Source organism: Marmota flaviventris, chromosome 8 (genome assembly GCF_047511675.1).
Source record: "Marmota flaviventris isolate mMarFla1 chromosome 8, mMarFla1.hap1, whole genome shotgun sequence".
NCBI classification, from domain to species: Eukaryota; Metazoa; Chordata; class Mammalia; order Rodentia; family Sciuridae; genus Marmota; species Marmota flaviventris.
This window is the reverse complement of record NC_092505.1, coordinates 107,186,649-107,209,427: the sequence shown is the minus strand read 5'-3', so window position 1 is coordinate 107,209,427 and position 22,779 is coordinate 107,186,649. Positions and strand designations below refer to the sequence as shown.

Below are 22,779 nucleotides of genomic sequence, written 5' to 3'. Positions count from 1 at the left end.
CAGCCCTACTGTGTATTTTATTTAGAGACAGGCTATCACTGAGTTGCTTAGCACCTCGATGCTGCTGAGGCTGGCTTTGAACTCGGGATACTCCTGCCTCGGCCTCATGAGCCGCTGGGATTACAGGCATGTGCTACAGTGCCTGGCAGACTTTTCTTTTTAAAATATCAAACCATGTTTAAAAATCCTGTAGACTTTTTTAAAAATCTGAATTATTTTACATGATGACAAAAGTATCTTGCCAACCATCAGGGCAAGCTGGCTAACACTGAAAGTAAGAAACAACTATCACTGGGAACCCATTAGGTTTAACAGTTGTACAGGCTGATCAACTGCTACCATCCATAATGCTAGTGCCGCAAGCAAATAAGGCCATTTATATTCTGAAAGCTCATTTGTCTGTACATCTTACACAGTGAGGTATAAAGTCACGTTTTATTAACTTTTTTTTATTATTAATGTAACAAATAATTTCTTCCACAATGGCAACTGTGGTAAAAAATGCCAACATCAGCCAACCTGCCAACATATCCTATGGTCTTTTAATTAATATAGTGCATAGACATTTATAAACTACACAACCATACCAATTTATAAGCAACTAATAATTTTGAAATGTTAGAATATAATAAAGTTACACTGCAAATAGTTTATTTTCCTCACATTTTTTCATATTCACATGACCCACATTTTTTTTAATCAGACTCCATTAAATTCTAGATTTAAATAGAACTAAGCATAAAACAAAATAGCTCTTATCAGTGTCTAAGCCACTTAAAGCTATTCTCTAAAAAATAAGTTATTCAACCCAAGGCAAACATGGAGAAAGTTGGAGCCGAAGCTTTGGTTCCCCATAGTTTGATCTGTTAAACCCATGGGAACTTTCAAGATTCAGTTTTTTAGCAGCTTCATGCCATAAAGGTAACTGTCACTAGTGGAATGTCCATTAGCCAAAGAAAGACCCCCAGACACATTCGACAGGGTGTTCAACCTGCAGAAAATGGGGAGTTTGGAGTGGTATGCAATCAGATTAACACGTTTTTAATCCTTAGTCAAACATAAATATTATACCTAAATAACAATCTCGAAGGAGCTTGAAACTTAAATCATGAACTAACTAACCCTGAAGAACGTAAAGGTTCTATTCGGAATGGAAATGATAACCACTTGGCCAGTTTTCTGCAGTGAATCACAGACTTGACATCATGCAGTCAGTTCAGAGACTGCAGTGCTCCTCCCTGAGGCTGTAACAGTTAGGCCATTACCTGACATGTGCTTCAGGACACCCAGTGATAGCAAAACAGGTCAGTCCTATGACACACAGGGTTAGGTCTTGCAACTCTGAAGTGTTAGGTAAAACCAATGTTGGGTTTTCCTCATAACTTTTCCTTAAATCCTTTTATTTTCATGAGTAAATCCAGGCCTACTTTGGGCTCTCCATGTTAAGCCTGTGGAAGCGGAAGCTGAAGCTGCGGCTGCTGCTCGATGGCTCTTTTTCTACATTATGGTCCTATTTCTGCTAAATTGTCCTTCAAGTCTTAGTCAATTTTAGTTTTCTAAAAACTCTTATTTTTAGAATACCGAGACTATCAGTAAATTTAAATTAAAAAATTTTTCAATCTTATTTTTCAAATACAACAGAATTCTGATATCTGATGCTGGGTGATTTCTGTTCACTTAGTATCAATGTTGTAAAGAGGTTCAACTGAACTTTTATTTAATGAGGTGAGTTTCAACTCTAAAAATGGTAAATTAACCTTTTTTTGTGTGTGGGAATCTAAAGTGTAACCCTTAGGAGATTATCTTTAAGTTAAAAACACAAAATTAGGCCGATGATGATTAAATACAATGTTAACAAGTACATTGAGCAATAAACTGAAACTTTTTCATTTAACTGACATCTGCTAGTTTTTTATTAAGTATAAAGGCCAGTTAATCAATTCATTAGATTGGTCAAGGCAAGACACCTGAACTACACAACAGAATTTAAAAAGCAGTTGGTTTTGTAGTAGTTCTCTGGTAATCACACACGCACGCACACATACAAACAAATTGGTAGAGTACTCTGGATATTAAATTCCCCCATAATCTTGTATAATGCACTGTTCACAATCTGCAGTTTTTTGATAACGATATAAATTGGACATGACCAAATTAGAGATGACTGATAAACTCTTTTGGGAACTTTAGCTGTATTCCCCCAAAGATTGACTTTAAACTAAAAAAAAAAAAAATCATATAAAAACACAAGATTTAACAGACACTTTGAAAAAAATCAAATTATAACTCAATTGTCTACTTTTTAAATATGACTAAGAAAAAAGTTTTAAGTAGTAATGTCTACATTTTAAAAAATGACAAACTATTAACTGGGTGAATCTGGGTTGGGGGAAAGCTATACAGTATTATTGCACTCCACGAATGTGCAGAATTCCAGAACGTGCCAGCACAGAAAAACTATTTTGCATTGAGGTTTTCCAAGAGGTACAACGAGCCTGCCAAAAAAGCATCTGGTCTGTACTAACAGCTGGCTGTCTTCAGTACAGGCCTTCATAGTGTCAGTCACGCTGCTCTTGCAAAGATCCCTTAATGTCTGAAAGATATACAGAAAGGAATACTCCAATTACCACCCTGCAAAAACTCTTATTAGAAAGTCAACTAACTGATCAGAAAAGAACCGAGAACAACTCTGCTGAGAAAAAGTTAATCAAAACTCCTCTTTCCATATTCACACATTTGGTTATAAGTTTCCTATCTTGAACATGCTAAAAAATTTGTGTACTCTTAGCTGAAGGTATGGAGAGGGTATGTATACTCTACTGTATCAATTCTGGCTATCCACAGTTCAGAGTTTAAAGAATTATATTAAAAGGCCTTCAAGATAAAATTATTAACACAACCTTACTTAACTTTGGCAGGTTCAAACTCTATTGATATATAAATCTTAATGAAGGACACATCCATCTGTTTAACCTTAAATTGAAAACTTAAGTGATAATATGTGTAATATCTATTAACATTCATGATAAGAATTAACAGAAACCCATACATAACTAGTATATTTTTAAGTACTTACAAAAGAGTTTTCAGTGCTGATAGGTGGGGCTATGATCGATGATGCGGAATTGAATCCATGTGCACGTTGAGTTTCATTTCATTGTCAAGAATTTGAACAAGTTGTTGCATGGATGGAAGATGACCAGATTCCAGCTTAGACCATACAGGCACGTCTGTAAAACATAAATAGTACCCCCATGCCAAAATTAAAGATAGTTCTATAAGAGACATTCATTCCACAAATATTTATCAAGTGTCTATATACTCAACTGGGAATACAAAGGTGAGCAGAAGCTCCTGTTCTTAGGGAGTTTACACTCTAGAAGAGGAAATACCAAGAACTACATAAATAGCTACACCATTAAAATTGTGTACTAAAAGTAAAACTAGAAAGTGCTCTAGTGCTCCACTGCTGACTAGTCAGAGAAGCAATATCATTTAAACTGAGATCTAAAAAGTAAAGAAAAGTTACCAAGATAAGAGTGAGGCTTGGGGCTGGGGCTCAGTGGTAGAGCACTTGCATGGCATTTGTGAGGCACTGGGTTCAATTCTCAGCACCACATATAAATAAATAAAAATAAAGGTCTATTGACAACTAAAAAATATTTTAAAAAGGAGTGAGGCTTCATGAAAGCAGGAAACCTCTAAGACAGAGAAGTATAAAAACTAGATGGAAACCCTGCGCAGTGAGTGATCCAAAGGGTAGCTGGAATGAGGTGGAGGGAGACAGAGGGGTGGGGAGAGTTAGACTGGGGTTAACAAACTGCAGCGAAACAAGAAACAAACATTTTTTCTAGGAATACAGTTTCTGTCACAGCCATTCAACTCTCATGGCAGCCTGAAGAATGTGCACACTGTGTTTGGGCGAAACTTTATTTATAACACCGGCAGCAAAAAGGGTATGAAACATAGGACACAGTTTACAGACCCTTAACTAGATCTCGCACAGCCTTTTGGCCATATTAAATATTCTGGTCTTTATCTTGGAAAAAGTAGTAAAGCCATTTAATGAATTTGACATACTCAAGTGACAAGATGAAATCTGCATTAAAAAAAAAACAAACAAAAAAACCCTCTTTTAGAGCAGATATTGGCAATTTTTTTCTGTAAAAAGCCAGATAGAAAATATTTTAGCTTTATGGATCAAGAAATAAAATCAAGGGTATTATAGAGGTACAATTATGTAACTAGAAAGAAAAATTTCCATGATTTTTCATTGATGAAACTAAGACCATCAGTTATGAACACAGCTTTGAATTTCATATGATTTCTATATGTCATATTCTTTTGTTGTTGCTTTTTAACTATTTAATTATGTAAACATGGTTGTTGGCTAATGGCCCCTATCTGCAGAGGGCAACAAGTTAACTGCAGCACGAACTAGCATGACGGCAGTGAAGTGAACAGAAGGAGATTTCTGAGCCATTTAGAGGACAGAACTGAGAAGACCTGGTGATTGACCAAACATGGGTAGTAAAGGAGAAGTTGAAAGAATCAAATATGCCAGAGGAGAAGCAAATTAACAGCATACAGGAATTGTAGGGAGCAAAAGTAATCAAGAGTTTACTTTGGAGCAGGTTATGTTTAAGGTTCCTGAGTACTACACCGAGAAAAGATAAGGACCAGACAGATAATGTAACACAAGAAGAGGGCTAACCCTTCAAGAAATTCTAAAAATTCAAGTAGAGGTAAAGACAAGAGAATAAGTTAAAATTTTCTAAATTCTGTTTCCGGATCTTTGAGTTTTATCAAATAAACCTCTCATATCAACATTAAAGAAAAACAGAAAAGGCTTTTGCTCACTAGAAATCACTTAAAATGTATCACAACATGCAAACTATTCAAAACCTACCATTTAAAGTTATCTCAAATGCACCTGTTGACATACACTGGTTCTCAATCATGTTGCTTAAGAAGAAAACCATCATACATGCATAGACCTAAAAGAAAATATAATCAAGCACAACAGGCAACAAAGTCATTTCAAAGTTAAAACATGACAACTTAAGACCCAGTAATTTTTTAAATAAATGGTATCATTCTTTATTTGTTCAATACTCTTTTAAAATCTGCTTTAAAAGTTTCCACACGACTACTTCTGTTATTCCATAGGTTCAGACAAAACCCACAGAGCAAGGAAACTGCAGCACCAATTTATAGCTCTACAGATGTTAAAGAACTTACAGAGGATGCTCACACTATACATAGAATTTCTATGAGACAACATAATAACCAGTTTACAAAAGAATGCCAGTATAAGTAGGGTTCATTTTACCGTTTTTATAATGCAATATATGAATTCACAAGAGACTAGTGACGTAATAATCAGTAAATTCAAGCATCCAATACAATCTTTTATGTTTCAAACAAATCATTTTAAGTCAAAATAAAAAAGAGGTGGGTGAGAGAGCACTGGCATATTAGTCATTCACTGTGAGAAGGCAAGTGTATGCTCTCCCCAAAGAGGCTAGAAGCTCTTCCCTATGCACAAAAAGGTTTTTTTCTTTTTCTTTTTTAGTTGTAGTTTTTATTTTTATGTAGTGGCCTCATGCACACTAGGCAAGTGCTCTACCACTGAACCACAACCCTGGCTCCCACAGAAGAGTTTTCATTTAGCAAAATTACCAAACTAAAAGTTGGATATAGTGAGAAAGCCAATTCACAGCAAGTTATTTCAGAAAAATGTCTACAGCAGACAAGAAAGAGCTTTCCCTGTGCCCCACTTGAGTTAGGTGGATTTTGATTTCCTAACATCTGGGAACATGAGTCTACTTTCATGGAAATAAAACACAAGGAACTGTCATAAAAGTTACAGCTTGTCGCCGGGCACACCTGTAATCATAGCGGCTTGGGAGGCTGAGGCAGGAGAATCACGAGTTCAAAGCCAACCTCAGCAAAAGCAAGGCGCTGGACTGGGGTTGTGGCTAGTGCTTGCCCAGCATGCATGAGGCACTGGGTTTGATCCTTAGCACCACATAAAAATAAAATTGGGTCCACCTACAACTAAAACAAATATTTAAAAAAAAAAAAAAAAAAAGTGAGTGCTTAACAACTCAGTGAAACCCTGCTCTAAAGAAAATACAAACTAGGGCTGGAGATGTGGCTAAGTGGTTGCAGGCCTCTGAGTTCAATCCCCAGAACCAAAAAGAGCTACAGCTTGTAAGAATATTTTTCATAGCAGAACAACAATGGTATACACATCTACAGAGGTAAAATGTACAAAGGACAATTTGGAATCAATTAAGTATATCACAAAATATTATCAGCAGTAAGTGCTCAGCTTCCATTCTTAATCCTTTGAAAATTAACATTTTGTTAATGACAGGGCAGACATACTTCCAACTAGAGACAACAAACACTTGAGGAGTTTATGCCAAGAGTCTTGCCTATTCCTGGAACCAAGTGGTTCCCTAGGAGAAGTACAACTGTGTCAGGAGTCTGGTAAAGGAATTAAGCCTAGAGCTAAAGAACAAACTGGACAGAGGGCTCCACAAGAGAACCTGCCCCGGGGGGAAAGCATCTAAGTGATTCCCCACACAGAGATACATAAAATTAGATCCATTTCTGATAATGGTAGAAAATTCAGGGAAACAATGACTTTAAGTAAAATAGATGAAAATAAACATACTCTAGAAAGAATATATACTGTAAGACTACAAAGGAAAAGAAAAATAGCAAAGGAAACTCAAGATTCTTAAGTACATTTACATTTATTCTTTCTGGCAATTTGCCAAACAGACCCCTATAAACAAGAAGTTGAAGAACAAACAATTGAAAACAAAAAGGAGTTTTAATAAAAACCAATTAACAGAAACACTTTTTAATATGAATCAATCCACTAATGGCACATTAGTTGGGATAAAAGGTCAATTATATATATATTGTATTCTGATGACTATGACATGACCTAAATTATATCAAAATCAGGTTATAAATTATTTTGTGTCCAGGTTCTTCTAAAACAATATCTCCCTTTATGCCCCCTAAATAAAAGGGTAAGACCATTACCCTTAAATATATTATTTTTAAGGCATAATTGAAACTGAAGCCAAGCGAAGTTAAGTCCTTGCCCAGAAATAAAGTGACAAAGCTGAAATAACGCACATTTACTAATGTAAATCAGTGACAAGCACCCCATGCCCAAAAGAAAAATCCATTACAGCCTTGTAACTGACAACCTAAGAACCTACAGTAGCCACAGTTATTGAGTCACATACCTTATTCTCCTGGCCCCACTGCCAGATGCTAGGAGCTTGCATGCCAAAGAAAGCAAAAGGGTCCTTGCCAACAATGATCAAGCCTATTAATACGAGTTTGAAGATTGACAGGAAAGAGGCTATGTGTCTATCAAAAGAAAAAAAAAAAAGAAGCCATAATTTCTCTTTAAAGTTTAATATTCAAGTACATGTATATAAACATTTTCTACAAATCTAAAAGTTACTAATCATTAAAAAGCAACTAAAGTTTATTGTACAGTTTTAAAACAAAATGTTTAATCTTTTAAGTCAATCTAAAAATAAAATTGAAAGTTATATAAATTGGCCTTTAAAAACATTATCATTTTAAGACAGTACAGAACTTTATATCACTGATCCTCTATAAAATTTTGGGAAGGTGGGGGTATAATTCAGTATTAAAGAATATGCTTAGCATGTGTGAAGTCCTGGGTTCAACCTCTAGTATCAGTAAAAGAGGGGATTCTTAGCCTATTTCCACATTAAAACTACATAAGCAAACACTTCTTTAAAAGGGTTGTCATCTCTGAAACAACCTCAATTCCTTCTTGCAGAAAAAGTCTATATAAGCTTGCTACTTATAAAGTAGCATTCTCTGCATACTACTGTAACCAATTAAGAAATTACAATAATCAAAGAAAAGTGATTGAAACAATTCACAAACGCTTGTAAAGTCAACTAAATTGTTTCCCTTTTAAGTTACTGAAGTTTACTTACCTATAAATTGGTTGAGGGAGGTAATTCTCTCCTTCGATTCGGATGTCTGGGTACCGCTGACTAATAACCCGCATGTACTCCTCAAACACCCGCCTGTAACCTCAGGAAACACTGCAGAAAAATAAGTGTTTCCATTAGGGTTGAGAATACACCTAGATTTATTCTGCAGTCAGAAAAAGGCTAAAAAGTATTACTAAGATTAAATTTCTTTCTCAAGATCCATCATAAATTAATGACTGAACCCATATGATGAATACAGGGAGTTTTCTTCCTTTTTACAAATTTCACAAATTTAAGTTACTTTACCTTCAAATAACTGCTCCCCCATTATAAAAATCAAACTTTTATAACTTTGGACTATTGTTAGACAACAGCAAATACCTATTCTCTCTCTCTCTCTCTCACACACACACACACATACACACACATATTCAGTATAACTCACATATCACTTTGGCCTTTAAAAAAAAATCAGTTATATGAAAACAACTCTCATTCATCTGAAATAGAACTTTTAAATATGGGTTGCAAAAGTTTATAAAGAACATCAAGGTATGAGACATGAAACTGGCTTTCATTCCACTCTGCCCCAACCTGGGTAAGTTAGTTTTGCACAATCATAAGAGAAACTTAGGCTGGACTATTAGATCCCTTCTTATGCTAAAATTTAAATCTACTTTGTGAAGGAAAACAAAGACTGGGAAGGTAATTCTCAGCAACATGACATGACTCTGGAAATTAAGTCAACAGCATCTAATCTTCTCCATGACAAAAGTCTCTAAGCAATTTACTTTCAGATGCAAGCTGCCCCAGCAAGAATAGGAAAATATGCTACCAAGAGCATATCTGGAGAAAGGGAGAAAAAGAGCTTGCAAATTCAGGTAAACTGTCAAGCACTTAAGTTTACTAGGTTCTCAATTAAGGAATACATAAATACCATAAAGTGACAAAGTCACCACTTGGTACAGAGGAAGCAGGGTCAGTAAGTTACAGTGGAGTAAAACCTAAGAAAAAAACCCCAATGACCACCATTACCAACCCAAGTTGGAAAAGCACAGAGTTTATACTGTGATAGGGTGAAACAATGTAAATGTTAGTAGATCCCATGTAAGAAAACCTGCTTTTTAAAAAAAGCTACACATGGTGGTGCACACCTGTTAATTCCAAATCCCAGCTACTTGGAGGCTAAGGCAAGATGATAGCAAGTCTGAGGCCAGCCTTGGCGACTCAGTGACACCTTGTCTCAAAATAAAACAAAAAAAGTGAGGTTGGGGATGTAGCTCAGTGGCAGAGTGGTGGCTTACCATGTCCAAAACCCTGGGTTGATTCCTAGCACTTCCAAAAGAACAAAACAAGGCGGGGTGGGGGTGGGGGGCGCTCAGTGGTAGAGGGCCTCTCAGTTCAATCCCCAGCATCAAAAAAGAGTGAAAGAGGACTGGGGTTATAGATCAGCAGTAGAATGCTCACCTAGCATGTGGGAGGCCCTGGGATCGATCCCCAGTACCACATAAAAATAAATAAATAAAGGTATTATGTCCAAATACAACTAAAAAATAAGTATTAAAAAAAAAGAGGGTAAGACAAATTTGACTGTCATTCTTTAGAGAAAATATTTCCTTTATTGTTAGAATGAAATTTTTTCAAGAGTAAATCTCTAAAAACATATGAATTTTTTTCAGAGATAAACCTGGCGTAGACAACATCTTTGTTTGTATGTGGTGCTGAGGATGGAACCTGGGCCACACGCATACCAGGTGAGCGCGCTACCGCTTGAGCCACATCCCCAGCCCTCCAGATGCCTTTTCTAACATCCACCTAGCCTAATATTATTATTACATTATATTTTTTATTCTTTTTAATCAATATCCTGAGCTTTTTTTCTGAGTTCATATTATTAATCTGATGTAATTCCAAATTTATAGAGTAAGAATGGTGCAAAGATCCTAGGTAAATCCTATACCAGATCACCAGGTATTAGTATTCTGCCATAAGTTTCTATAATAAAAGTTTAATGTTTCTTTTGTTCTGAAGCTATTACAAAAATAACCTAGACAACCTTAAGCCTAACCATCTTAAAACCAAGAAATGCCACCTGATTTCAATGCCCAAATTGGCACTGGTGTGCTGATTATCTAAAATAATAGTATTTAACTTTTTTTTTTTTTGTACCAGGGATTGAATCCAGAGGCAGCTTAACTACTGAGCCCCATTCCCAGACCCTTTTTTAATTTTAAATTTTGATTCAGGGTCTCACTAATTTGCTTTGGGCATCACTAAGTTGTTGAACTTGTAACCCTCCTACCTCAGCCTCCCCAGCCCCTGCAATTACAGGTGTACACCAAAGTATTTAACTTTTAATGCAATATTTGAGAATGAGAGACTTGGTTAATTTAGTTGAAACTTCTTTTTCATAGATGAAGGGGGAGAAAATGAAGCCCAGAGAGATCAAGTAACTTTTCCAAGTATACATTCATCTAAGATTTCACTTGTTCAGTTATCTATGGAACGCCTATCACACATCAAGCACTGTAATTAGGCAGTGGTTTTTAGCAGTTGACACTGATAGATGCTGCCCTTAGTATCAGGACTGAAATATAGCCGGATTTTATGATTCGGGATCCTGGGCCTTTTCTACCTGACACCAAATACAACAGCTACATGAAGAAGAGCCATCCTTTCCTGTATCTGGGAAGTCTGCTCCCCTTCCCCACAGTGCCAGCACTGGGTACCCACAGAGCTGGACTCTGGACTGCAAAGATCTTTGAGGCTCCTTCATGATGACAATACAAAGACTCTCCACATAGGAAAGTCAATCTTGTGGGCTCCCAGCAGTACCTAAAGGAAAGAGGCCCAGCTGGAGAGGCGTGTCTGAGTGCAGGAAACACTGCTGGTCAGACTCCTCCCAGTGACCCACTTTCTCAGCTATGTGCTTAAAAGCCTAAATTGACCCTTTGTTCTTCTAATTTCAAGTCTTCAGTTAAGTTTCAGACCTTGCATGAAATTCCAAATAGAAATGGCCTGTAATCTCACAGTCCAAAAAAAGATTTTAGGCTAATACTTTTCTATTTCTGAAGAATGAAGTGTTTCCGAGGCTGCCACACATGGTTTGACATGTTGCTTATGCAATTCCTCTTTGTATTTGCCTTCAGACTAGTGAAGAAAAACCAAAGAACTTTTTTCCAGTACAGTTGTTTTCCCCCAAAATAATTTTCCCATCTTAAAAGCACTAATCATGACTACAAACAGATGTTTTCCAAGATGAAACATACCTAGGGCTTGCTGAGGTGGCCATCGCTAAATTTTTTACAGTCACAGATGGTAAAGAGCTAGTAACCATTTCACCTCTGGCATCAAACCCAGCTCTAATTACTCCACTCTCTCTGGCTCAAGGAGTACATCTAATCCCATACATGTGAACATAATAAAAATGCAGCAATGGCTGTCTATTCCTGCTGCCACCAAAGGTTCTTGAAAAATAAGTCTAATTCTTGAAAAGAAATCTTAAAGTCTCACCACTTTGCAAAACCCTTTCTAGTAATAGAGACAACTTACTATAAAGGACTCAAATATTGCTACTGTTTGAGTTAAAATAGTTTTCCCACAGTACTTTCCCTAAAGATTTTGCAAATATATTAGATGTAATGTAATGATCAGAAAGGAAGTTTGAGGAACAGAGAAAAAACTCTTGTCCATGATATTTCAAACAGATACTGTGCTTTTAAAGTCCATCATGTCTCCTCATTCACAGTACCAATAATTTCACTTCTCTCTACTACATCTGCTGCTAACTGAAGTCAAATATCTACTTTCATCAAACCCAAACCTGTCCCACACTCCTACCTTTCACAGCCCCCATATTAAAAGAAAGACTGGGGCTGGGTCTGTGGCAAAGTGGTAGAATGTGGTAGAATGCGTGCCCCACATCACAAGGATCTGGTTTCGATTCCCAACATTACAAAAAAAGAAAGAAAAAGAAAAGAAGATACCATTAACAAAATCTTAGACACTGATTGCTATGAAGTAAATACTTGTGATTTTCTGTTTTCATTATCTCTTCTACTCACCCTTCCCCTTTTATTAGCAATATCCACCCCACCGCCTGACCTGCTACAGGATTGGGTGCTATTTACATGAGGCCAAAACCTAGCACATGTTCCAGAAATGCAACCTTCAGAAGAAGGTCCACAGCTTCTTTTCTAGAAAAGAAGAATGTTGATTTTAAAATGTGACTGATAAGTGACATTTAACACTAGTCCTGCTGGATGGAGGAAAGTCAATCTTTCAATAGGACTGAGAAGAGAAGATAAGCCAAACTTCAGAGAAAAAGTGTACATTTTACTGAGTAAAGTACAGATATGAATCAGAAATGTGAACAAAGCCTTCTCAGGTTTTTGAGTTCCCCATTTCAGTCTTTGATGCCCTGTGGCTTCTGCCTTTGGGCTCCAAGACCATTCTTTTAGAAATCTTTAAATGCATTCCCAATCACTGTCTATCCTCATTCAAATAGGTTTCTACTACTTGCATCCCAAAGTTTTCAACTAATATTTTCTGCACACCTCGAAGAAAATCATAAAGATGTTTTACAAATACTAGTTTCTGTCTACAGCACTAATCATCCCTAGCAGCTCTTTGATTATTGAAAACTGACTGCTACATTTTTAGATGTCTCCTTGTTCTGTTTGGTATAAGGTAGTAACAGACATCATGTGGAGCACATCACTTGCTCTAAGTATTTTAAGCAATAAAATATGAACAAGGTGCTCCATAAATCACACAAGAAACAAGATGCTCAAGGAGCAAATAAGAAGCTAATCTGATAAATTACTTTTTTAAAAGATGCAAGCAGCTGGAGAGGATTAGGAGAGAGAGTAGAATTAACTGGTCATAACTTTCCTAGCCTTGTGTTTATATACATGACCAGGGTAACTCCACTTCATGTATGACCACAAGAGTGGGAACCTAACAGAATAAGTTATACTTACGTATATTCTGCCAAAATACATTCTACTGTCATGTATAACTAGGAAAAAAAAAGGATGCAAGCAGAATTTCTCATACACTTCAGACTAAGATTCCTTTTTCAATTTTTTTTAATATTATTATTTTTTTTAGTTGTAGTTGCACCCAATACCTTTATTTACATGTGGTGCTGAGGATGGAATCCAGGGCCTCGCATGTGCTAGGCGAGCGTTCTACCACTCAGCCCCAGCCCCTTCTTTCTTTCTTTCTTTTTTTTTTTTTAAGAATTGCAAAAACAACACTAAAGAGGTGACAGCTTATCAGATTAAGAAACTGTGTGATGAGACAGCTGACTTCCTTTCCAGTGCCCACCATAAGAACAAACACAAATCCTGAAGTGGCTTTGGAGTAGTTCCAACTCCTGGCTGCTACAGTGAGTGTGCTCAACTGGCACCTGAAATGAGCCTGCAGGTGAAATTACAAAAGGGGGAGAAGACAATTTAAAAAAGCACCCAAAAGAGCTTCCTAGTTTGGGCAATAAATTAAAACAGAACACAATATATGTTATTTTCTTATTAGTGTAATGACTTACTAAAATGCAATAAGGGCGAATTTTATGGCATGTGAATTATATCTAAATTTTTAAATGTATAAAAAAGATAAAAACTAAATAATAAATGTAGGACTTTGACAAAGAGACAATTCCTTCAAAATGCAGATAAATCAGGGGCTGGGATTGTGTCTCAGTGGTAGAGCACTCGCCTACCATGTATGAGGCACTGGGTTTGATACTCAGTACCACATAAATGTAAAATAAAGATATTGTGTCCACCTAAAACTAAAAAAATAAAAAAAAATTTAAAAAGCAGATAAATCACTATTTATCAAATATCTTTATTGAGTCACTTTGAATGGCTGCATACAATATAACTGTTAATAAAAAAAAAATACTTTCCAAGTAAAGTGATCAAATTCCTTCCCCAGCAAGAACTTAAGCAATTTATAAATTGGGGAGGAGAGGTTGCCACAGGGCCAACCACAGTAGCCTACAAAATACTGTATCCCCCCTTTTTTTTAAAAAAGCAAATATTGACTGTTGACAGATATTCTAAGCTCCAAAGATAAACATCAAGCAAAACACAAAAATTTATGCATCTTTGCCACTGGTAATGTTCTAATAGCAAATAATGCTATAGTTTGTTAGTTGATAATATCTGAAGCTGTTTCTCTTGTCTTGCTTGAGAATAGAGAAGAAAAAAAACCTGAGGGATTATTAAAAAAGTCACAAAATTAAAGAGCAGAAAAGTAACCAAAAGATTAAAAATAAGAGCAACTTCAAAAACAATCTGCAATAAGCAGAAAAAGAGATGTAGAGGATTGCAGGAAAACTCAAAATCAAAAAGCAGAATTAAAACATATTTTGAGGATCCAGCAGATCAAAACCACAATGAACTGTGAACTTACATGTACTAGGATGGCTACCATCAGAAGAATAGAACACAGCAAGTATTGGTGAGGGTGCAGTGACTGGGATCCCTGTGCATGGCTGGGGCAAATGTAAAGTGGTGTAGCCATTAAGGAAAACAGAATGGAAGTGCCTAAAATTTTAAAAATTAAGAGTTACCATATGATCCAGCCACTATGGTTTGAATAGAATCTGTTGCCTTCAAATGGCATGCTAAGATGTGACTGCCACAGTGTTGGGAGGGGAACCTGCAGAGGGGTCCAGACTTGAGAGGAGTTAATTCTGGGAGAAGAGTTAGTTGTGATAAAGCAAGTCTGCCTGCTGTGCCTTCTCTCTTTCTGGCTCACTCCCTTTTGCCACTGGTGAAGTAGCATGGGCTTCGCCAATTTCGGAGCCAGGCTTTTAAGACTTCCAACTTCTAAAACCTTCAGCCAAAATAAACTTCTTTCCTTTGTTAATGACAGGTTTCAAATATTCTGGTTCAGTAATGTTAAAAAAAAAAAAAAAAAAAAAAAAAAGACAGGTGATCCTACTTGTAGGTGTATATTATACAAAAGAATTCAAAGCAGGATCTTTTTTTTTCCCCCTTTTTTGTGGTGCTGGGGATTGAACCAAGGGCCTTGTGCATGCAAATCAAGCACTCTACCAACTGAGCTATATATCCCCACCGCTCAAAGCAGAATCTTGAAGATATATTTGTATACCATGTTGATCATAGCATTGTTGACTACTGTGAAATAAAATGTCCATCAGCTGATAAATAAAGAAAATGGCTGGATTTATTTATCTACATACAATGGAATACTATGCTGACTTAAAAACGGGGAAATCCTGCCATGTGCTACAACATGGATGAAATTTGAGAGCAAAACACTTAAAAAAAAAAAAACAAAAAACTGTATGATTCCATACACCAATAAAGTATCTAAAGTGGTCACAACCAGGGAAGAAAAGAGAGGGGAGTTAGTGCTCAGTAGGGATAGAGTCTCAGTGCTGCAAGATGAAAAAGTTCTAAATCTCCTGCACAACAAAACGTGAATATACTCAACAATAATGCACAGCGCCCTTCAAAAAGGTTAATACGATAAATTGAATGTTATACATTTTTACCACAATTAAAAATTTTTTTTTCAAAAACATATCTTGAAGTCCTAAGGGGAAAATGATGTGGTAGAAAATTGAAACTGGTATAGAAGGCCAATAAACAAAAATTACAAAAAAATCTGAATAGTATCCATAATGAATTGATCAGATTTTGTTTCCTATTAAAAAAAACAAGAAGAAAGAAAAGAAAACCTTTCTGAGAGCCCACCAAACATTTACAACTACTGAGCATCATTAGGTCACAGAGAAAACCCAATAAGCAAAAAAAAAAAAGCAAATATCATTTTGGGATAAAATAGAAAAATTTAAAAATCCACTTTATGATGTTCCAGAAGTTTTAACTAATTCAAGTATATCAAAATTTAAAATGTGATACCTTTGACATAATCACATTATGCTTCTATGGGTTTGTTTTATGGAAACAATGGAGTGAACATGCAAAGGTATTTAAGAATATTTATCTCAACAAGTAACTTTATGAACAATTCAGGAAGGCCCTGGTTAAATAAGGGCACACTCACTCTATGCAATGTTATGCCTATGGATGGAGAGCTATATTTACAGACAGGAAAAGTGTGGGGTACGCTTTTAAAAAGCATACAATTATGAGCTTACTCATGTAAAATTACATCACACCGTGTCATTCTGAAGGAATGCTGCACAGTATAAAGGGTACCTTACTTTCCATTTCCATTTTTGGTCCCCTCCTCCTGCTGTATGCTAAGTCAGCTTCGTTTGTATACTTCTAGCTTTTGCAGCCCTTTCTCTCTATCTCCTGGAGTTCCCTACACCCTTCAAGACTTGATCTCCATCTGCTCCTCTGCAAAGCCTCCCAGCTCCCGGAATAAGGGAGCCTTCTTTCCTTTAACCCTCAATTACACATCTCACTGAGAACACTTATTCTTTTTACTATAAATACTGGTATATCTGTCTCTCCTACTTATTGTAAAAAAAAAAAAAAATCACATCTTCCTAAGAATTGAAAAAAAGGGGGTAAACAAGTGGCATGGGAAAAGGAAGCATAAGCAAAAAAGTTTAGTGTATGTCACTATCACTAAGAGAACCGATTATCAGTGGTTCGAAGCAAAACCGACATAACAAGAAGTCTTCCTCAGCAATTCCAAGCTGCACCTGTCATGAAGAGGAATGTGAAAACAAGACTGCCCTTTTAGGAAAACAGGGAAAGTGACCATCAGAGAAGCCAGAGGGCTCCAACTACACTCTTAACTGGCAAAGAGAGAAAAGAAGATAAACAAATATATGCGCTTTCACTTTCTTCCTTTAAGTCTTCTAACAGTACAACATAGAATATCAGAGGTAAATGGAAAGCAACCAACATTCTCTCATTATACAGATGAACAAGCTGAGTGCTGATAAGATGACTCATTTACCAAACATTACTCAGAGCATAAGGGTTAGACAGAATAAGAACCTGGTCTCCAAACTGCTAGTCCAGAAAATGAGCGGTTCCTGTTCAAGATAGTCAAAATTTATAGGGATATCCTGGATTAAAAAAATATATTTTTAGTTGTAGACGGACACAGTAACTTTATTTTGCTTATTTATTTTTTTTATTGGTGCTGAGGATCCAACCCAGTGCCTCATATGTGTGAGGCAAGTGCTCTACCACTGAGCCACAACCCCAGCCCTATCCTGAATTTTTACATGATACATTTGACTTGATTTTCTAACAGTCATCTAATGGCAAACTGTAAGAAAATGATGTTTCAATTTTCTGTAATAGAATATGAAACTTTAAAATCATTCAGTCATATTTTACCTACATCTAAAAGCTTTGAACTAAGCACTTCATTCATTATTAAGGAGAGACAAATATTATGTGCACAATTAGATGTTGCAGCTTTCTGTTCTGTAAAAAAAAAAAAGGCAAAAAATTCAAAGCAAACAAAATTATAAATTCCATATAAACTTTATAAAATTTTAAAAATCTAAACCATCAATAGGTGTAGCCATTACCATTTTTTTCTCTGACATTCTACCACAAATAATAGTCTGCTGTTATTTGATTCCAAGATGCATATTTTCCTATAGTTACCATCATAAAAAAAAAAAAGAAACAAAATTAAAACCCACAGGATTTATCTTATGACCATTACTGTGACATAAATGGTAGTATATTTTCTTTCTAAATGATATATAAAATAATAGTGCATCCAACAATCCATTGTATCTTTGGTTTGGCGAAATACAGCATCTGCTAACTTAACTTTTCTAGTTTGTTACTACAGGTATTCTGGAATGATTAACATTTCTTTATGGAGTTTTTGTTCTGACTATTACGTTTTCAAAGTTCAGGATTCCAAACCCAGGTACAGTGGAGCACAGCTATAATCCCAGCTACTAGGGAGGCTAAGGCAAGGGGGATTCAATCTTGAGGCCAACCTGAGCTACTGAGCAAGACCCTCTCTTAAAATAAAACAATTATAAAAAGGATTGGGAATGTGAGACTTGTCTACTAGGTGCAATCCTCAGCACGTTAAGAAATAAGTAGATAAAAATAAATCAAGACTCCTTCTCTTCCTTCTCACCAAAAAACTTTTGTCTTCATTCTGGGGAATGGCATAGCATCATCGCCAAAGAAATCATCTTGGACAGTTCTCACTTCAGGACATCTCTCCAATATCCTTGGGGGGTGGGGGGGATTGGTTCCAAGACTTGCCCCCCAATACCAAAAATCTGCATATGTGCAAGTCTCTTATATAAAACAGTGTATTTGCATACAACTACCCACAACCCCCTGTATACTTTGAGTCACCTCTAGATGACTTACAGTACCTAAAAGTATCAATGCTGTTAATAGTTGTGCTGTAGGGCATGATGACAAGAAAAACTTGTGTTTGTGTTCAGTACACATGCCACTTTTCCCCCTCAGATATTTTTGATCCAAGGTTGGCTGAATCCATAGATATGCAGCCCACAGTTACAGAGGACCAATTGTAATTCATCACCCACAGCTGCTAAATTTATCTCTCAGAGAGCTATCAAACCTCTATGCATTCCCCAGACCAGCTCCCTAACCCAAGCTCCATCATCTCTTCCATGGACAACTCCAGAAGCCCCACTCCGTGCCTTCCCATAATGAAGCTAGCTGGTCTCTCTTACACAGGGCCTGACAGACACTCAAAGTCCTATGCCTCTTGCTCTTTGAAGTCGGCTGGGCTTCTCATGTAAACTCTGTTCTTTCCTGCCACTGTCCAGTATTCCCATTACCTATAAAGCTCATTCCAAATAAATCTTATCACTTGAATCCCAGTTTAAAATTTGCTTCCTGATCCCAACTAGATTACTCTCATACCACCTAAACTGCAGCTAGAACTTGGATGTCCTACAATTACAGCAGTGGGTAATTAACAAAATTTGACAATTCTGCCATATTCTGCTTATGTTTTGAAATCTTAACTTCATTTAACCTACTTTTCTCAGTAGTAATCCAACTGTCAAATGTTCAAGTAAACATCAACTGTAAAGGTTGTAGTCAGTAATCTTTTTAAACTGCAGCAACTACAGATTTGATTACATGTTAAATCATATACATGGAAAAAAATAAACATATGCCAAATATCATCTCTTTGAATACACACATAAAATGCAAAGCAAACAAAGTTAACAAGGGAACTGTAAGCTCCATTAGAGAAGGTTTTTATGCAAGTGTGGTGCTTCGGTGGGCCTCACACATGCAAGGCATGTGCATGACCACTGAGCTACATCCCTAGCCCTTTTTATTTTATTTTGGGATAGGACTGCCCAAGCTGGCCTTAAATTTGCAATCCTCCTGAGACAGCCTTCTAAGTAGCTGAGATTACAGGTGACCACTGTGCTGGGCAAGAACTTCCTTTCAATGCTTAGTAACCTAAATAACCAGAACAAATTTTTCACAAATATAAAATCAATGTCTTCAAAATTACCAAATTCTATCGTTCAAACAACCAACAAAAAAGCCAAAGACTCAGATACAAAGAATAATACTGAACCATTTTTGCAAACTTTATGAGGTATCACACCTGTCTCATTCACCAGGAAATCTTTGAGTACTAATAAATTTATTCAAAAAGTATATATGAACACAGAGTAGGAAATGCTGTCACAAGCCTGACCTCTCCCCAATTTGATTCCATTGTGTGCTGTACTGCTATTTCATTCTAACAATTATAAAAATGGTGTAATTACCAGATATGTTGAACTACAGTTATTTAGCAAAAACTACATCTAATAAATTCAAAACACAGAGCAAAGTAAATCAATTGAAAGTAAAAGTAGTGCTTTCATAAATGTTAAGAAAAACCTCATTTCATAGCATTGAGATTTCAAACGAAATTTCATTTTTCATGCATTTTATCCTGAACGACATTAGCTTCCTCTCCTTTCCCAAACTTGCAAATGAATGTTCAAGAATCTAACAAAACCAGAAACTTAATATTCACTTTATTACAAACAGATTAATCTCTGCAGGGGAAAAGCAACAAACAAGCAGCTAAATTTATCTCTATTTAGTAGGACATAATACAAGTTACTTCCCATGTGTATATTTAAAAAAAAAAAAAAATGGAAGCAGGGCATAGGGGCACACGCCTGTAATCTGTGGCTCAGGAGGCTGAGGCAGGAGGATCAGAGTTCAAAGTCAACCTCAGCAAAAAAAAAAAGTAGGACGCTAAGCAACTCAGTGAGATCCAGTCTGGAAATAAAATACAAAACAGGGTTGGGGATGTGGCTCAGTGGAGCACCCTGAGTTCAATCTCCACTACCCCTCCTCCCCCCCCCAAAAATGAAAGCACTTTTGTTATGTAACATATTCAGAATGACTGCAAATGAAACTCTGTAGACTTCAGAAACAAGTCATATTTAAAACAAAATTTTTAAAAAGTTAAGCATCTAGATATCAAGTTATGATTTTTTTAAAAAGCTCAATGAGCACCCCTTCATGGTTATACACATACTCAGAAGGCTGAGGAAAGGAGAAAAACAAGTCCAAGGCCAACCGGAGCCATTGAAGGAGACCACCTATTAAACTGAAAAAGGGCTGGGCATGTAGCTCAGTGGTATAGTGGTATACAAGGCCCTGGGTTCAATCCTTAGTACGACAAAAATAACCAACCAAAAAAACCTCATATGAAGTCCTGTGTGCCCTGCCCTATATTTTGCTTACATATTTTGAAAACCTTGTTATGAATAACTTCAGTAGAAGGTACACCTTAAACTGTAACAAGAATTCCAGTGCATGAAAATCTAAAAGAGTATTTTGAAAAGGCAAAAGCACAAGCAAGAAATAGGACAGTAGAATATAGAAAAATATAACTAGAAAAGAGCACTCTTTTTAAAACCACTTTCACACTTAATCCTTAACAATCTTTTAGGTTGTTTAAAATGATCACCACTTTCTAATTAAAAAAAAACAAAAAAACAAAAAAACAGTAGTGTGTGTGCTCCGCATGGCTAGGTCCTGGTTGGCTCTCCAGGACGCGCACACACCCTCAGACCCTACTGTCATTTCTTAGTTATTATATGAAACATGACATATTCCAGACACACAATTAACCATAAAGTTCTTTTCTGTGATTCTTGTAACCAGAAATAAATAACAGTTTTCATTCCAAAAATAGTTTCACCATCTTATTTTGACTCTGGTTCAAATGTCACAAACTTAAAAAAAAAAAAAAAAATCCTTGGTTTTCAATGATGAGGCCAAACGCAGGTGGAAGGCGCGGCACCGGACTCGGGGGCCGACCCAAGGGGCTGGGAAGCGATTTGGGACGAACCGGGGCAACGCCGACATTCCAAAGGCTAGGGCTCCGCGGGCGCGTGGCGGTCCCCACCTTGCGACCCAGCCGCCGCCCGCAACCCGGGCCGCCGGTGTACCACCGCGGCAGGGCGAACAGTCCCGCCGCTCGAGCAACGGCTCCCACCCAGGGCCGCCGCGGTTACAGAGGCCCGGCGCTCCGGGTCGGCCCCGGCGGGCGACGAGCCGCACCCGCTGCGCTGAGCGCCGGCGTGGGCTCCGCGTGACGCCGCCAGCGGCCCTCGTCCGCGCCCGCAGCGTCCACCCTTCTCGCGCCCTCCCGCCCCGTCCCGCCTTCCCAGCCGGCAGAAGGCAAACGAGCGGTTGTACCCGAGACCCGAGCGCGGCCGCGGCGGCCCACCAGGGGCCCACTGCGGAGGGGCGCCGGGAAGACGCAGCGGAGACGCGGCGTCTAGGCCGCGAAGCCGGGGCCTCGCGTAAAACGCGACGTCAGGGCCGGCGCACCACTCACCAAATCTGGAACTTGAGCAGCGGCCCCGTAGCGTACTGCATCTTTAACCTCTTGCTGGGCACGCCGCCCAGGTTGGCCGAGGCCTCGCTCCGGGCCACCGCCGACGCCGCCACCAGGAGAAGCAGCAGAAGCCTCATCTTACTCAAGACTGCCGCCGCGGCCGCCTTCAGACTGAGACTGCGGCCGCCCAGAGCCTCGCCGCCGGCGGCTCCCCACGGCGCAGGCGCGGTCCGCCGAGGGCGGGAGGGAGGTCGCGCCGCGCCTGCGCGCCCGCGCCCGCGCGGCTCGGGGAGGGAGCCCGGAGCTGTGCGGCTGCTTCACCCGGCACCATCTTGGATGTGTGCAGAGGAAGGCGAGGGGCGGCAGGTGCAGCGGGGCTTGCAATTACTGCCTGCTGCAGGCTGGGGTCTGCGTGCAGTGTTACCAGTCCAGCTGCCCGAGAAAGGAGTGCCTTCTCTGTCCAGTTCATTCATTGCCTTTTACTCCCTACTTCCTTTCTCGACCTTCTCCCTTCGTTTTTTGCTCAGTGATTTGGGAGAATCTCTTTGCTTTGCTTTTCTTCTCATTTGTAAACACCTGATGACCTCACTCATTGTTACGTTTGAGAACAGTGAAAATTCATATCAAGGAAAAAAGATGACCAATAATCTATTCTTATAATAAGGAACCGGTATCTAAAAACACAAATGCATCCTTAGAAATCTTCTAAAATTTATTTTCTATTTTTTCTTTCATTTAGATCTGGTTTTTCTAAAAAACAAAAACAAAACCTAGCAAACTTTCAAAAATAATTCTTATTCGATTTGCTTATTCTGCCGTTGATTTTTAAACTTTAGACTTTTCTCCCCAGCAGTTCCAGGTTCACAACAAAATCGAGCTCCAGGCACACGTAGCCTATGTGCCCCATTATCAACAGCCCTTTCTAAGGTGGTAGGTAGTTATAAAGGACAAGCCCACATCGGCACATCATTATTCC

At 37.9% G+C, this 22,779-nt stretch overlaps 1 protein-coding gene across 1 annotated transcript; it reads right to left on the bottom strand.

Moving 5' to 3' along the window:
- Positions 1–416: 416 nt before the first annotated feature.
- On the bottom strand, positions 417–22,013 carry Selenot (selenoprotein T). Its single transcript, XM_027933866.3, has 6 exons — positions 21,804–22,013; positions 8,010–8,120; positions 7,275–7,401; positions 4,910–4,997; positions 3,077–3,230; positions 417–2,593 (listed from the first exon to the last, which is right to left on the bottom strand). Exons 1-5 carry the CDS (start codon positions 21,938–21,940, stop codon positions 3,106–3,108), a joined length of 588 nt encoding a protein of 195 aa, XP_027789667.1. The 5' UTR covers positions 21,941–22,013; the 3' UTR covers positions 417–2,593; positions 3,077–3,105.
- Positions 22,014–22,779: the final 766 nt, after the last annotated feature.